Below are 16,997 nucleotides of genomic sequence, written 5' to 3'. Positions count from 1 at the left end.
AGTGAAACCCCATCTCTACTAAAACTACAAAAAATTAACCGGGTATGGTGGCGTGCGCCTGTAATCCCAGCTACTTGGGAAGCTGAGGCAGGAGAATTGCTTGAACCCTAGAGGTGGAGGTTGCGGTGAACTAAGATCATACCACTGCACTCCAGCCTGGGTGACAGAGTGAGACTCTGTCTCAAAAAAAAAAAAAAAAAAAAGTATATTGAGGTTCTACTTTGTGAGAAAGCGTGCCAAGGTGCTTACAGAGCTATTGGCCCTTAATTTAGCAGGAAAGACTATCTGATTGAATTTCTTTTCTTCCTTTTGTATTTTTTCTTACTCATGTCCCTCCTTTTTAGGAAAAACTTAAAACTTTTATGTATTTGGGTTGAACTCAACACAAAATGTAGGGAGGTAGTAAATTGTCATACAGCAACGGTACGTTTTGACCTTTTAAGAAATAATGCGAAGGAATTTAAGTGTAAGGTAAATTCACTTTTGAAAGGTTTACACATATTTGTGTCATTAAATGTGAAGAAAGGGAAAGAGAGCTGTTGCTTTATGTGGACATCTGTTATCACAAAGGGGAGCGCATTTTCTTCTAGGTTTTTAGTTTATGATATTCACTTTTCAGACCATTTGGCTATACCGTTAGGAATGACATGGATTAGCCTCTTTAAAATTGTTTTTTTTTTTTTTTTTTTTTTTTTTTGAGTCAGAGTCTTCACTCTGTGCCCAGGCTGGCAGCTGCCAGTGGCCGGATGCTCAAGCCTCACTGCAAGCTGCCGCCTCCCGGGTTCACGCCATTCGTCCTGCCTCGCTCCGAAGTGCGTGGACTACAGGCCGCCGCCACTTCGCCCCGCGCCTAGTTTTTTTTTTTTTGTACTTTTTTTAGGTAGAGACGGGTTTCCACCATGTTGCCAGGAGGTCTCCGGATCTTCGCTGACCTTGTGATCACCCGGTCTCAGCCTCCCAATTTTGCTGGGATTACAGGCTTGAGCCACCATGCCCGGCCTAAAAATTGTTGATGCCTGGGATCCACTGCAGACCAAGTATAACAAAATTGCTGAATTTGAGGCACAGACATTAGTATGTTTAAAAAAGTTTCCCAAGGCAATCTGGGTGTAGTGGCTCATGCTTGTAATCCCAACTAATCAGAAGACTGACGTAGGAGAATTGCTTGAGCCCAGGAGTTTGAGGCTGCAGTGAGCTATGATCACATCTCTGAATAGCCACTGCACTCCAGCGTGGGCAACACAGTGAGATTCTGTCTCTACAAAAAATTAAAATAAAAATAGCTGTGTATGGTGGCACATGCCTATAGTCCCAGCTACTCAGGGGGGCTGAGGTGGCGGGATCACTTGAGCCTAGGAATTTGAGGTTACAGTGAGCCGTGACTGTGCAACTGCAGTCCAGACTGGGGAAAAGAGCATGACCCTGTCTCTAAGGAAAAAAAAAAAAAGGCTTCCCAGGTGTATTAGTCTGTTCTTGCACTGCTATAATGAAATACCCGAAACTGGGTAGTTTATAAGAAAAGAGGTTTAGTTGGCTTATGGTTCTGCAAGCTGTGCAGGCTTTTGCTTCTGGGGAGACCTCAGGAAACTTAAAATCATGGCAGAAGGTGAAGGGGAAGCTGACATGTCTTACATGGTCAGAGCAGGAGGAAGAGAGAGAGAGAAGGGGGAGATGCTACACACTTTTAAACAACCAGAGCTCCTGAGAACTCACTCACTATCACAAGAACTGCAAGGAGGAAAGTCCACCCCCATGATCTGGTCACTGTGCACCAGGCCTCTCCTCCAACACTGGGGATTACAATTCTACATATGATTTGGGTGGGGATGCAAATTCAAACCATATCAAAATCTAATGTGGAACCAGGATTGAGAATTTTAGAAGTTTTTTGATGTCTTTAGTTCCAGCTTGATCTTCCATAATAGATCAGTAATACATAGTGTGCCTTGTAATATATAGCATGCCTTGTAATTTCCTGGTTGTGCTGAGCTGTTTGCCATTTTTGTGCCTTTGTTGTTCCTTTTTCCTGGAGTGCTTTCCCTTACATTGTCAAGCTGAGGAGCACCAATGCATTCCTTGGTATCCCTACAGTTGAAGGACTGCTGTTGTATTTTATACATATATCAACTGTTGGACTTATACTCACTTTGTAATAATTTGTTTAGTACCTTCCTCTTTTGACTATGAGTTTCCTGAGTGCAAGAGCCACATCCAACTCATCCTTCTTTCTCAGGGCCTGGTATGGTTGGCACTCTATAAGTGTTGAATGGACTATCGCTTATTTAATTATTACAGCAAATCTACAAAGTGTGTGTTATTATTTTTGCTCTTTAAGAGATGAGGACTTTCAGTTCAGAGACATGAAACAACCTGCTCTAGTTTATTCCACTGGTAAATGGAAGACCTAGAATTCAAATGTACCTCAGCTCTTTAAAGTTTGTTCTTTAAAAATTGTGCTATTTTGTTTTGTTTCATTTTGTTTTAAAATGTCCTGTTGCCAGGCACTGTTCTGGTTCTTGTAATACTAAATGCAGATGGTTGGATTTCAAGAACAGTTTGGTTTAAAGAAAATGTGTAAATTAGATACAATATATAATCAGCTTATGAAAACTATGGGTGTTACTGAGATGGAGAAGGGACAGTAACATGGAGTCATACTATAGAAATATGGACAGAAAACACTAATGTTCTTACATTTATCATACCAATTTACATATATGTAGACCTGTTGGGTAGAACTGTCTTTTAACAGATGCCATTGTAATACAGTTCCACTTCAAAAATTTAATCCCATATCTTGATGTGACCACAACAAATTCTAGAATGAGAAACCTTCATCTGAGTACAGATATACTATCAATCTTTTGCAGCTCTTTTGCCAGAAGTTATCATAAGGCTATGGGGGTTTTTCAGTTGCCTTTTCTGATGTAGAAAAGAGGGATCATATATACAAGTCATATTTGCTCTCTCTGTATATACATACATATATACACACACACATACTTTTTTTTTTAATTAAACTGAAGATGTTAGACTTCTAAGAATTATACTTGTAGTTTTTTTAAACTGAGCTGAAGTAGTCAAATGGCAAATACGTGTTTAGGACGCAGTACCTAAAGATTCTGTTACATGCATTAAACCCTTATTTTTAATAATATTAATTACTTTCACAGTTATCTTATTGTATACTACCTTTTGATTGCTGATATTCCCACCCCATTGGTAAACATCAATTCGTTGTTCAGGTTGGACTTAATTAAAAACCTAAAGTACCTCGTCTTTCTCCTTGTGTCAAAGTTCTGATTCTACTATGAATGTTGTACTGCTAACTTTGCTTTAAAAATTGGCTATCAATAAGGCAGTCTTAAAAAGTTCCCTTGTGTTTGCTCTCTGGGATAGGTAGGCTGGCCTTGGTTCATTGAATCTAGAAGATATGAGGAGAAGAGGACAGGCTGCCAAGAAGCAAAATGCATGAGGAACATGAGTGTTATGTTAATTTCACATTTTAATTTCAGCTATTGCCCATGAATAATAAACAGGCCCCAGTCTGGGGATTGTATCATGTTCTTATGGTCCTAAAATTTCTATGATTCATTTTTGAATTTAGAAATTAGAATTATCTTTATGTAATTATATTGATTTAATTGATATATTTATTATGTAATTATTTATTATGTAATTATATTGATTTATTAAGAGTTCCTGCCATCTGGAGAGTTATTTTATATTTTTGCATTTTTCCCCTGTATCTTTTCTTTCACAGCTTCTATAAATGTCAGCCTCACTGCTTGTCTCAATCCCTAAAACACATACGTACTGCACACACATACTTTACCATGTCCATGTAATTTCTTTTCCTTAAACGAGGGATTTCAATATACATATTTTTAACTATAACTCTGAGTTTGTAAGCTTGTTATCAAATTGGCGTTAGGACATGGCTTAGGACATCAGCTGTGGTCATGTTATTGACTTTTGGATGAAAATGGAATTCTGAAGATTGTTTTTTATGTTTTGATTTTCTTGTCGTATCTTCTAAAAATGCTCTTCAGAGCATTTTCATGATACTGAAATGACTTCTATTATAGTAATTATTCATTAGAACCCAGTAAAACCTGCAAGTACCTCCAAGCTGTAGAATGAAAGCAAGGAGTTGAAATATGATGAGAAAGGCCTACCAGCAGGTGGGATGCCTACTCTGCCACCAAATATGTGACTTTGAAAGTGACTTTTGCCCACACTGGCCTCAGTGTCCCTATTTATACACTAAGGATCTTATGTTACATGAGCTCTAGGAATTCTGTCAGTATTATTCTGATACCTGAAGTACTTGTTTAATAGTTTTTAAAATCAGAATTCATTCTTAAGTAGTAATTTGAAAGATGGCATTTCTGCAAAATTATGTTTTACCAATGTCTCTGAGAGGTATTACTACTTTTTAATCTTCAACTTAAAGTTAATAAATATTGGAATTTTTCCTTGACAGTATCTTAGCCTGTTTCCCCCACTAAAGGAAAATCTTGGTATTATACTGATTCTCTCTTCTCAAACATACCTTCTTCCTTAAACTAAAAAGGCAAGATCTAAGAGTAACTGTCTGAGAACCATCGTGGCTCACTTCAGTGGTATTGAATAATAAGCCTGATAATACAGCAATTCGGTGTAATTCATTTACTTTATTCCATCTCCAAGATAACCTTAAGAAGCAACCATATTGGCCGGGTGTGGTGGCTCACACCTGTAATCCCAGCACTTTGGGAGGCCGAGATGGGCGGATCACAAAGTCAGGAGATAGAGACTATCCTGGCTAACATGGTGAAACCTCGTTCTACTAAAAAAAAATACAAAAATTTAGCCAGGCGTGGTGGGGGGGCGTCTGTAGTCTCAGCTACTCAGCTACTCAGGAGGCTGAGGCAGGAGAATGGTGTGAACCCGGGAGGCGGAGCTTGCAGTGAGCAGAGATCGCCCCACGGCACTCCAGCCTGGGCGACAGAGCGAGACTCTGTCTCAAAAAAAAAGAAGCAACCATATTTCTTCTCTCTGTCCTATTTATTGGCCAGAAACATGGGGAAGGTAGGTTCCTGAATGTTGGAAGACCACACAAAATGCAAAGAAACCAGGCTCACATTTATTTTAGTGACCACCAACACAAGTTTAGTTTGGGTGAGAAGTCCTGTGTTTTGGGTTTGATCCTTGAGGCCTCATGAGTTTCAGCCCTGCTGCTGGAAGTGTCTTGGTTTTAGCCAAACTGCGAGGAAAGTGATATTGAATACTGGTGCAGTCAACTCATTGGAACTGCTTTTCAAAGTGTTCAGGGACAGTGCCAGTGATGCTGTATTAGTTTCCTGTTGCCTTTATAGCACATTAGCAGAAACTTAGTTGCCTGAAACAACAACAACTTACTGTCTTACAGCTGTGGAGGTCAGAAGCCTGAAATAGGTCTTACAAGGATAAGATGAAGTATTGGCAGTGCTTTGCTCCTTTTGGAGGCCCTAAGGGAGATTCATTCCTTGCCTTTTCTAGTTTCTGGAGGCTGCCTGCATTCCTTGGTTCCTGCCCTCTTCCTCTTAGCACTCTGATCTCTACTTCCACCATCAGACCTTCTTCTCTGATTTTAACCCTCTTGCTTTCCACTTATAAGGACTCATGTGATTAGATTGAGCTCATCCAGACAATCCAGGATACTCTCCCCAAGTCAAGGTCCTTAAAAATATCTGCATAGTCCCTTTTTCCATGTGAGGTAACATGTTCGTATGTTCGTATGTTCTGGATAGGCATATTTAGGGCTCATTATTCTCCCTACCACAGATTCCTTCTAGTTATTAATGTTGTTAACCTGGATGTTACCTCCTTCTGGAGGCCTTCTGAGACACCCTTAGACCTTCATCTTCCTTGGTCATTCTCGACAGTATTTCCCTGTTTTATTAAGTCTGAGAATACTATGTTTATTTTCTAAACTTGTTTTTAACTTAATTGTTCATTTTCTGTCTCCTCTGCTATCAGATAAGCTGCACAGGAGCAGAAACATGATCAGTTTTCTTCACTACTTTATCCCCCAAATCTAAATAGCTCCCAGCACTTGGTAGGCTCTCAGAAGGTTATTGAATGAATCAATCTGTATACAGTCTAAGGAAGCTTGCCTTATTTTAAAGCTATGTTAACATACTCCTGTTCCTATTACTATCAATAATGCAAACATTCTTACTAAGCAGTAGTTAAGTATTCTGTCAATGGATTTTCTTTTGAATTTAAGTACATGAGTTTCTCTTTGGGACATGACTGAGATCAATAAAATAAGATACCAGATGTAAAATGGAGCTGCAGGAAAAAGAAAAGATAAGAATTAGAATTAATGCAGACAGTAAATACCTTGCCAAGAAGAATTTTAACATTACCTCGATTCAAGCTGTAATCATGGATACCAAGGTGAATAACATGTGGCCCTTGCGTTGTTCACCACAGATTTGCAACATTAATATTTCTGATTCAAAGGAAATTGAGGTAGGAGCTTTAATAGTCCTACAAGAAGAATGGAGGAGGGAGAGGTTCATTTTAACTGAAACATCATTTCTGGTAAGCAGAGGCTCTTCCCAAAACATGGTTGTTAGCACTCTAGGAAACTCAAAGAGCTTTAGGTGGAAGGAGTGATGTTATCCATTGACATCACTTTAAAAGCAATTTTAATGGAAAGAGTGTCTTTCTATAAGCAGTTAATTTATAACTATTCAGTTGTTGTTCATTTATACATCCAGGGAACTGATAACAACCTTCGAATGAATCAGGCAATCAGAAGATCAACTAAATACCTGGTGCTGGTCATTACTAAGGTCTTGATGTGATATTGACCTGTAGTGAGGAGGAGAGGAGGAGGCTAGACGAGGTTGGAAAGGCTTCATGGAAGAGTGGTGCTATGCACTGAATTGTGCCCTCCCCAAATTTATATGTTGAAACTCTAACCCCCAACATGACTGCATTTGGAGATGGGAGACCTTTAAGAGGTGATTAAGATCATGTGAGGTCATGAGGGTGGGACCCTAATCCAATATGACTGGCGTCCTTATAAGAAGAGAAAGAGACACCAGGCATGTGCACTTAAAAAGAAAAGGCTATGTGAGGACACAGAGAGAAAACGGCCATCTGCAGGCCAAGGAGACAGGCCTCAGGAGAAACCAAATCTACCAACAACTCAACCTTGGACTTGTAGCTTCCAGAACTGTGAGAAAATAAATTTCTGTTTAATCCACTCAGTGTGTGGTATTTTGTTTTGGCAGTCCTAGACAACCATAGGTAGAACTTGATCTAAATCTTGAAGGATGAGTAGGGCCGTTTCTGGGAAACAGCTTTGGTGAAGGGTCTGGTTCAGAAAAGGGCTCAGCAAAATTAATGAATGAAAAAGCCACAGAAAATGTTGGAATGAACATAGCTTTTGAACTAAAGAGCAGAGGAGAGAACTGAGTGTAGGTGGGCTATGGGTAGGTGCTTATGTACCGTTATGCCTGGAGTGGGGAAGGTGATTATGGAAGATCCTGAAATCCAGGGAGAAGGATTTTTTTTTTTTTTTGATACAGTAGAAAATCTATGGCTTACATTTGGGATTTTGATAAGGAGTCAACTTTAGAAAAATCAGGGGATATGATATATGACAGAGGTGGAAATGAAGAGTAAGGTGTGGCTCCAAGAACTGCCATAAAAAAAGAAAACGAAGAATAGTTGGGGCTGGGTATTAGTTGAGAAGACTCAGGAATGATAGTTGAATGGCTAATGAGGCTCAGAGGTACCCCGGTAATTCTTAAGTTTTGAGGTTTTATGAGGATTAGAATGTGTTAGCAACAGAATTACAAGATTCTTCCATACCTACTTCTTTAAAATAGGAGGATAGACTTTAAAACAGAAGAATTATCCTTTCTTTCCAAAAAGCTTTGTTATTAATCAGACTCTCTCCTTTCACCTAATCTCATAGTTTACTGCATGTGAAATCCCAGGGATGGTTGAGGTCCCCTGTGGCCCCAGAGAATCCTAAGATGTCCCTTCTGGGATGCGCTTGTTCTCAGGGAGCAGCATTTCTATTGGTCTCACATACTATGTGCATTTGCTCATGTGGCTTTTAATCTCTAAAATAATGTTTGTCACATGTTTCTCATTTTAGTGATTATACATATTTATTTTAGAGGTTTGGATACTGTGGAAACATAAACACAAAAAAATCCAATAATTTGGAGTCCTACTGTTTGGATATAGCTATTGTTCATATTTGGTGAGTCAAATGGAACTCACAGTTTTGCTTCCTCCTTTCTTTTCAGTTAATTCACATGATTAGTCAGTATGCAAATATTAATGCTATGGGAAGCACTATATTTTTTAGTTTAGAGTCCCTTGTGGTTTTCTCTGGGAGTTCCTAGGATAGCATAGGAAATAGTGATTTTTTTTTTTTTTTTTTTTACACAAGAACATTTTGATAGGTGATATTGGCAGTAGATGTGCAGAGGTTCAATTTTGCTTTTAGGAAGATGTGGAAACCTTGATGAAATTATGTCTGGTAAATTAGAACTGAAATACTATTTTAAAGTATGTCTTTGTGATAAGCGAAAAGGTATTTTGTAGAGGTTTAGATATCTTCTTTCTAAATATATCATGTTCACCATATTATTGTATTATTAAATTAAGCATATTTTACTTATTTTCTTTCCAAATGTACAAAACTTTATTTTAAAGAAGCTAGTCACTTAAAATCAGATAAGATGAATGAAGCGCAGTCATCTTTGAAATGAAATGCTTAACCACTTGAGGTAAACTAGAAAAGTAGGGCACTTGTCCTCTTTGATTGGGTGGTAATTTACTTCAGATTGGTGAATGCTTGGCTTCTAAGAAGATGTAAATTTTACTTTAATATGTTTTCACTTATTCTGCATGTTGAATTATTTTCTTATGATATTGTAAGTGTTTTGAAATAATCATAAGAAAGACTAATTGCCTGATTAGTATGGCTGAGTAATAAATAACCTTTTTTCTTTTTGATATTGTAGTTGACTCATGTTGACCAAGCAAGCTTCCAGGTTGATGCCTTTGGAACGTCGTTCATTCTCGATGTCGTGCTAAATCAGTAAGTGTTGAGCTGCACTTGCTTTTGTCAGATACACATTAAATCCACTTTCTTTTCCACTTGTAAAGTTTTTTCTTGCTGTATTGTACTTCATCTTCCTATACCAGTTAAATGTTACATTTGAAACTATACTTGTTGACTGTAGGTTATAAAGTCTGGCAGATAGCAAGAAATGTATATTCATTTGAAATTGACCACCTATATTAGATTTAATAATGTTAAATGAAAGGCAAGAGTTACCCCAATATTTTTTGTAAGAATATCTATAACTTAAGTTTCCTGTGAATGACAGTAAATTATGAAAATAATACTTTGGGTATTGAAGTATCTTCTTTGAGAACAGCAGGAAAGAGAAGGTTGCACTTTTTGATTAATGATTCAGAGGACTGGCTGCATGATAGGTGATGCTAAATAATACCTGGAGTTCATTAGATGCTTTGATATGGTGGTGGATTTCTGTGAGGTTTCTGGTCCTGGGATTATCCTGTGAATACAATATAATTTTAGAAATAGTTGTCTACCTAGAATTTTAGGTTTGGAAGGTGCTTTTGATTTGTTGCTGGATTTAATCTCTTTCATGTGGTCTAAATGTAGTGTTTAATAAATCTGGTTGGTTACTGTTCACTTTTTTAAAAAAGGGTTTCTATCCTACTTCTGATCATGGGCAAGTGGGCAGATACCAGGGTTCTGCCAGGCCTATGCTTCTGAGCTGGGCAGCATTGGGCCATAGTTTTCTGGAAGCATTTCTACAACCGTTCAGGAAGAAAGTCTGAGGCCAGAAATTCAGGCAAATCGACCAAGAGTGAGAATTAGAGCCTAAGTTGTCTGCAATGGGGAATCAACTAGATGGAAGACTGTCAGTTAATTTAAAAGAGCACATAAGAGGCAAGACTTAAGACCATGTTATCTGGATAGGTAGCCATTAGCCACTTGTGGCTGTTTAAATTTAAATTAATTCATTCAAATAAAATTAAAAATTCTGTTCTTCAGTTGCATTAGCCACATTTTAAATGCTCAATAACCCTCTCTGCCTTCACTCCCTCGTCTACTTAACTACCTAGTCTCCTTCTCTGATTCATTTTAAAAATAATACTTATCACCATTTAATATATAGATGAACTCTTATGATATTGTCATTTTTATAGGTCAAAGAAGTTTGACTGCCATTATTGATGCATGGCCATCTAATATTTGATATTTTGATTATTTATTTGGTCTATAGTCTTTTTTCTACTCCTAGAATGTAAGCTCCTTGAGGGCAGAGATTTTCTTTGCTTCACTGATATATCCTTAACACAGTGTAGGGGCTAAACTTCAGGCTGAGAGTCATATTGACTCAGAAACCAGAGGATAGGATTAGCCAGGAGACAGAGGTGAGATGACCAGGAGAGGAAGAGTGAAACAGCAAAAAAGATGATAAATGTTTGAGACTAGCTTCTGAAGGCCACATGTAGATACTAGGTGTGATTTGGAAAGTCAAGTTCTTAGGTCTCTATTTTAATAACTCCCTTCCATCCCTCTTTGAAATCATTGTCCCTGTTAGTAATCTGTGTTTTCTGCTTCCTGATCTTTGTAATTCCTTGACTTTTAATACTCAAACAAAGAAGGGATATTTATTCATGTCCATTCTGGCCAAACTGCCTCACTTACTTTGGAGACATCCGAGTGCAAAGACTTTCTGTTCCTGAAGGAGACATACATATGGTCATACTTATCAAAGCATGAAGTTTGGAATACTGGGGTTGAAGCGAAATTTCTTTTGAGATATTGGTAGAAACCTCTATTGGGCATTTTTCTTTCTATTTCAATGCAAATTTGCAATTACAAGATATATAAAGGATTAAATAAGAGCATAAGTGGAGGTAGCCTGGGCTGAGAAACATGCAGTGTGCTCATTTTTTTTTTTGCCTGGGATTGATATTAAACATAGGTGGCAGGTAGCTGTTATCTTTATACTATAAAAATCATGATGTGATACAAAATGTTCATCTTATTTTATGTAGAATGTTTTGTTTCATGGTTTTAGTTTGTATATTATCTACGTTGGTTAAGGAGCAGGAATGTGAAAAACAATATGTTCTTTAAACTTTTTTTTTCTTATGAAGCAATTCTGGGGCTGTGGAACATACAGAAATTTTTTTTTAACTGGAGGAAAATTAAATAAGTCTATATGTAGCTAGCTTCTGGTTGCAGAATGGATCCAATAATACATATTTTTTGATTGGAATGGATGGAAAAGTATCATTACATAATGTTTCTTCTTAATGTTCAGTAAATAAAATTATCTATAAGTAGATTATACAAGAGTTTAACCTTTGAGTAGTAACTTCCACAGGAGGCTGATAAAATATGGAAAGGTTAAAATGAAAAGCACAGCCAGTTTCTGTTTCATCAAAATTATCAAGAAAAGGGTGGGGAGTAGTTTTTCTTCATGGGGTCATAGTTGTCAAATTTCACTCTTTAGGACAGATGTATTAACAAAACCAAACATATGGCCTGGTCTGGCCACACTAGTCCTGAAGCTGCATTGGACCTTTCCAGAGGTCAGCAGTAAGTCTTATACTTTATTGTAAAACATTCCTCAGAAAGAAGAAAGCTCAATAAAGACATGTAACTCTATTATCTGAGCGATTCAGTCCAATTTTTTTTTTCTTGTACATCTCCTGTTCTTGAAGAAGTGGATAATTAAACTACTCCAAACAATGCAAGGATGTTGAAAAACATTTCCTTTCAGCAGAACTATTTGATCCTTCGCAACAGGGGACTTGACAAAAACCATGCATAGCCCCCCAACAAAGAAGCAAGTGCTGTCTTTGGACTGTGGTTGGTTGTTTATGATGTGAAATATATAACAATTAGAAAAAAAATCTTTTATAGCCTGCTTTTTTTGGAAGGGATTCTGTTGTACAGCTCTCAGATCTTGGATGGTCCAGTGCCTAAATTTTGAGTGTATTTTACAGATTCTCAGCTTCTTGCCTTCTTATTTCAATAACAACGAAATGGTTTTTCTCACTGTGTGATCCTTATAGCAGTCTTCTTTTCCCTCAGTTTTACAGTAAGTGGTGGGAGGACAACTAGGAACTGAAGCATGACAGATGTCAGCAGATGGGGTTGCCCCTGAAGAATGGGAGGTGGCATGGAGGTAGGGAATAGGGAGAGAGAGAAGCAGAAGAAGGGTTAGATAAGGAACTCCCAGATTCTGTTCAAAAGAGCACATTTAGTCTTGCTTTCTCTCATTTAGAGAAAGCATTTCCCACATTTTTTTTTTTTTTTTTGAGACGGAGTCTCACTCTGTCGCCCAGGCTGGAGTGCAGTGGCCAGATCTCAGCTCACTGCAAGCTCCGCCTCCCGAGTTCACGCTATTCTCCTGCCTCAGCCTCCCGAGTAGCTGGGACTACAGGCGCCCGCCACCTCGCCCAGCTAGTTTTTTGTATTTTTTAGTAGAGACGGGGTTTCACTGTGTTAGCCAGGATGATCTTGATCTCCTGACCTCGTGATCCGCCCGTCTCGGCCTCCCAAAGTGCTGGGATTACAGGCTTGAGCCACCGCGCCTGGCCGGGAAAGCATTTCCAATAGTTACCTCTTGCTTGCTTTACACTGTGGCCCTTGAATTTGTAGGGAAGGTAAGAATCACCATGGGTAAAAGACAGGATCTGAATTCAATGGGAATTGAAAGTTAGGTCTGGAAGAGTCTCATCATGCTATATTTACAGTGTGGCTGATGATGATGATAAAAATAAGTGATGAGGATAAGATTATAATTAAATGATGATGTTATGTGATGATAATGAATAACAATAGATACCTCACTGTTATTAATAAATCTGTAACTGAATGCCTTGCTGTTCCACTGAATTCATTATGGTGAATATTTGTTTCCATGTACATTTAATACAAAGTTATTGTGTATAAGACAGATCTGTGTTTGGAGTAGTTTGGAATCCTTATGTTCATTTCATATATATATATACACACACACACACACACATGCACACCTCATATATAGGAATATACATATACATATAAACATATATACATACAGATATATGTATACACACACACACACAAGTTTTCTAAGCCTCTAGTAATGCTAAAAGCTTCTCTAGACCCTGAAGATTTAGATTTGAGAAGAAAGGAAACAAAGATTTTACTCTTAGGGAATTTGCATCTAGCCAGAGAAACAAACAATGAACATTTTAAATAAGGTAATTTCAGAGAGTGACAGTGCCATTTATAGAGAGTGCCTGATGTGAGGATGAAAATAGCGCATTCAAGAATTTGTTGTCAGGGACAGGCCATCTCTAAGGAGGTGGCATTTGAGAGTAAGGGGCCTCCGGCCAGGCGCGGTGGCTCAAGCCTGTAATCCCAGCACTTTGGGAGGCCGAGACAGGAGGATCACGAGGTCAGGAGATCAAGACCATCCTGGCTAACACGGTGAAACCCCGTCTCTACTAAAAAAATACAAAAAAATTAGCCGGGCGAGGTGGCGGGCGCCTGTAGTCCCAACTACTCGGGAGGCTGAGGCAGGAGAATGGCGAAAACCCGGGAGGCGGAGCTTGCAGTGAGCTGAGATCCGGCCACTGCATTCTAGCCTGGGCGACAGAGCGAGACTCCGTCTCAGGCAAAAAAAAAAAAAAAGAAAAGTAAGGGGCCCCCATGCAGAGGGAACAGCAAGGGTCAGGGCCCTGTGGCAGGAACAAGCTTAGCATGCTTGAGAGACATAAATGTGGCTAAGGAGGTTGGAACAGGGATAGCCAAGTTATTAAATGCGGTTGGAAAAGTAGAAGGAACCAAAATATCTAGGGCCTTGTAGGCAACAGAAAGACTTCGGGTGAAAGTCTAAACAGAGGTTATTGATTTTCCCCACACCATTTGTTGCATTATTCACTCCTTCCCCTACTGGCTTATAACGTTTATTCATCAGATTCAGTTATTACATACATTTATTATTATTATTATTTTGAGACAGAGTTTTGCTCTTTTTGCCCAGGCTAGAGTGCAATGGTGCGATCTTGGCTCACTGCAATCTCTGCCTCCTGGGTTCAAGTGATTCTCCTGCCTGAGCCTCCCGAGTAGCTGGAATTACAGTGCACCATCATGCCCAGCTAATTTTGTGTTTTTAGTAGAGACAGGGTTTCTCCATGTTGGTCAGGCTGGTCTCGAACTCCTGACCTCAGGTGATCCACCTCCCTCGGCCTCCCAAAGTGCTGGGATTATAGGCGTGAGCCACCACGCCTGGCCCAGTTATTATGTATTTTAATGTTTTTTCAAAGCAATGTCTTCTGAAGATCTATTCATTGATTTTTAGGGCTTAGTACCATCATACTATTTATTGTAGATTTATAATGTGTTTTAATAGCTAGTATGGAAATACGTTCCATTATTAGTTTTCTTTTGCAAAATTTTCTTAGATTTTTTGCCTCTTTTAAAACAGAAATTCAGAATAATTTTGTCATTCTTCCTTTACTGGACTGTCACTTTATTGAATTCATTGGACTGTCACTAAACTTATATTTTAATTTGGAAAAAACAGACATTTTTACAGTGCTGAATCTTCCCATCCAACATCACAGTGTATTTTTTTAAATGTTAAGCATTCTCTTATATGTCAGTAAAATTCAGTATTTTGTTTTTACAGGCCCTAAACATATTTTGTAGAATATTTTCCTAGGAATTGTATTTGTTTTTGTTGCTACTGTGGATGTAATATTTTTCCATCATATTTCATAATTATTTATTGGTGTTATAAAGGAAAGCCATTGATTTGTGTTGCACCTTATTGAACTTTCTTATTTTGCTAATGGCTTTTATTGTTTCCCTTAGGTTTGAATGTAACATTCTAGTTTGACAATAACATGAACGGCAAATCATTTGAGTTTTTCTTTTCAAAATGTTGCTTACTACTATTTCCTACCTTAATGCTTTTTCTTTTCTTTTTTTTTTTTTGAGACGGAGTCTCGCTCTGTCGCCCAGGCTGGAGTGCAGTGGCCGGATCTCAGCTCACTGCAAGCTCCGCCTCCCGGGTTTACGCCATTCTCCTGCCTCAGCCTCCCGAGTAGCTGGGACTGCAGGCGCCCGCCACCTTACCTGACTAGATTTTTTGTATTTTTTAGTAGAGACGGGGTTTCACCGTGTTAGCCAGGATGGTCTCGAGATCCAACCGTCTCAGCCTCCCAAAGTGCTGGGATTACAGGCTTGAGCCACCGCGCCCGGCCCCTTAATGCTTTTCCTAAAAGTTTCTGAACTGTATAATTTGGTGATAATAGCATTTTTATATTGTGTTTTTTTGGTAATAAAAATAACTCGTGTTCATTGTTAAGTAAGTAGAGTGTTGATTATTGATTTGTGAGAGCTAGTCTTTATTTGTTAAAGCAGTATCTTTTATATTTTAAGGAATAGGTATTAGATTTTATTGAATGTTTGTCTAGTCAGTTAAAACTTCCAGGACTAGTCGGGTTTCTCATTGGTGACACTAACCCTCCACAACAAGGCCTTTAGGTAGGTTTGGATTTTATCAATTGACCTATTATTATGATTTATTATATTAATGTTTCCCATTATTAGAAATTATTCTCAATGCCGATAATAAACTTGACTTTGTCATGTTGGATAATTCGTTGTTTTGTCCCATATGTTGCTGGCTTCTTTGGTTGTAACTATGAAGTAGAATTACCATTTCTATTTTTTATCTTAGTTATTATGGCACAAGCCCCTGCTGACATTCTTGGTGTAAATTAATTCTATTCCCCAGGTGTTTCCTTTAACTATTTCTGAGATTGGTCTCTAGCTTTTAATTTTATAATCACATTCCTGCCACTGATAGATCCCCCTGCAGAGACCTACAGACAGCTGGTCTGCTAGGCAGTTTCCCTTCACTAGTGATGCCTGCTAACATCTGCCAGAGTGGTTTCTTGAAGAACCCACAAGCCCAAACCTATCTACATGCCTTGTTGTGGAGGGTTGGTGTCACCAATGGGAAAGCTGACTAGTCCTGGAAGCTTTTTAAGAGAGAAATCTTTGATAAATAATTTTTTGATGTCTATTGATATATTCAGGTTTTCTACTTGTTTTGAGCCCAACTTTGAGAAATTATAGTTTTGCAAGGAATTATCCACACCATGGAGTGTTTTACCTTTATTCATATTTATCTGTGTGTGCTTCTCGGAAAATAATTTCTAAAATTTCCCCTGTTCCTGTTCTTGTATCCTCTTTCTGAATCCTATTTTTATTTGTGGTTATCTTACCAAATATAAATACTTTTAGGACCTTTTTTTTTTTGAGACAGTATCTCGCTCTGTCGCCCAGTCTGGAGTGCGATGGCCTGATCTCGGCTTACTATAGCCTCAACTCCCTGGGCTCAAGCAATCCTCCCATCTCACCCTCCTGAGTAGCTGGGACTACAGGTCTGCACCAACATGCCCGGCTAATTTTTGTATTTTTAGTGGAAACACGGTTTTACCATGTTGCACAGGCTGGTCTCGAACTCAAATGATTGCCTGCCTCAGTCTCCCAAAATGTTGAGATTACAGACATGAGCCACCACACCTAGCTTAGGAACATATTTATTGTGTACAATGAAATAGCTTTTATTTTTTTAAAGAATTTTATTGGCTGGGCGCAGTGGCTCACGCCTGTAATCCCAGCACTTTGGGAGGCCAAGGCGGGTGGATCATGAGGTCAGGAGATCGAGACCATCCTGCTAACATGGTGAAACCCCATCTCTACTAAAAATACAAAAAAATTAGCCAGGCATGGTGGCGGGTGCCTGTAGTCCCAGCTACTCGGAGGGCTGAGGCAAGAGAATGGCGTGAACCCCGGAGGCAGAGCTTGCAGTGAGCTGAGATCGCACCACTGCACTCCAGCCTGGGTGACAGAGTGAGACTCCATCTCAAAAAAA

General features: G+C 38.7%; 1 protein-coding gene across 17 annotated transcripts in view; it reads left to right on the top strand.

The window, feature by feature from the left end:
• Positions 1–16,997, top strand: part of ADAM22 (ADAM metallopeptidase domain 22) — a 267,397-nt gene that overhangs the window by 30,297 nt on the left and 220,103 nt on the right. For all 17 annotated transcript variants that reach the window (XM_017851598.1, XM_017851584.1, XM_017851576.1 and 14 more), the window contains one exon: positions 9,024–9,100. In XM_017851598.1, coding sequence (XP_017707087.1) covers positions 9,024–9,100 — 77 coding nt within the window. The remainder of the gene's footprint in view (positions 1–9,023; positions 9,101–16,997) is intronic.

This window comes from Rhinopithecus bieti, unplaced genomic scaffold, assembly GCF_001698545.2.
Source record: "Rhinopithecus bieti isolate Rb0 unplaced genomic scaffold, ASM169854v2 scaffold_1558, whole genome shotgun sequence".
NCBI lineage: Eukaryota > Metazoa > Chordata > Mammalia > Primates > Cercopithecidae > Rhinopithecus > Rhinopithecus bieti.
This window is presented reverse-complemented; position numbering and strand designations above follow the sequence as displayed.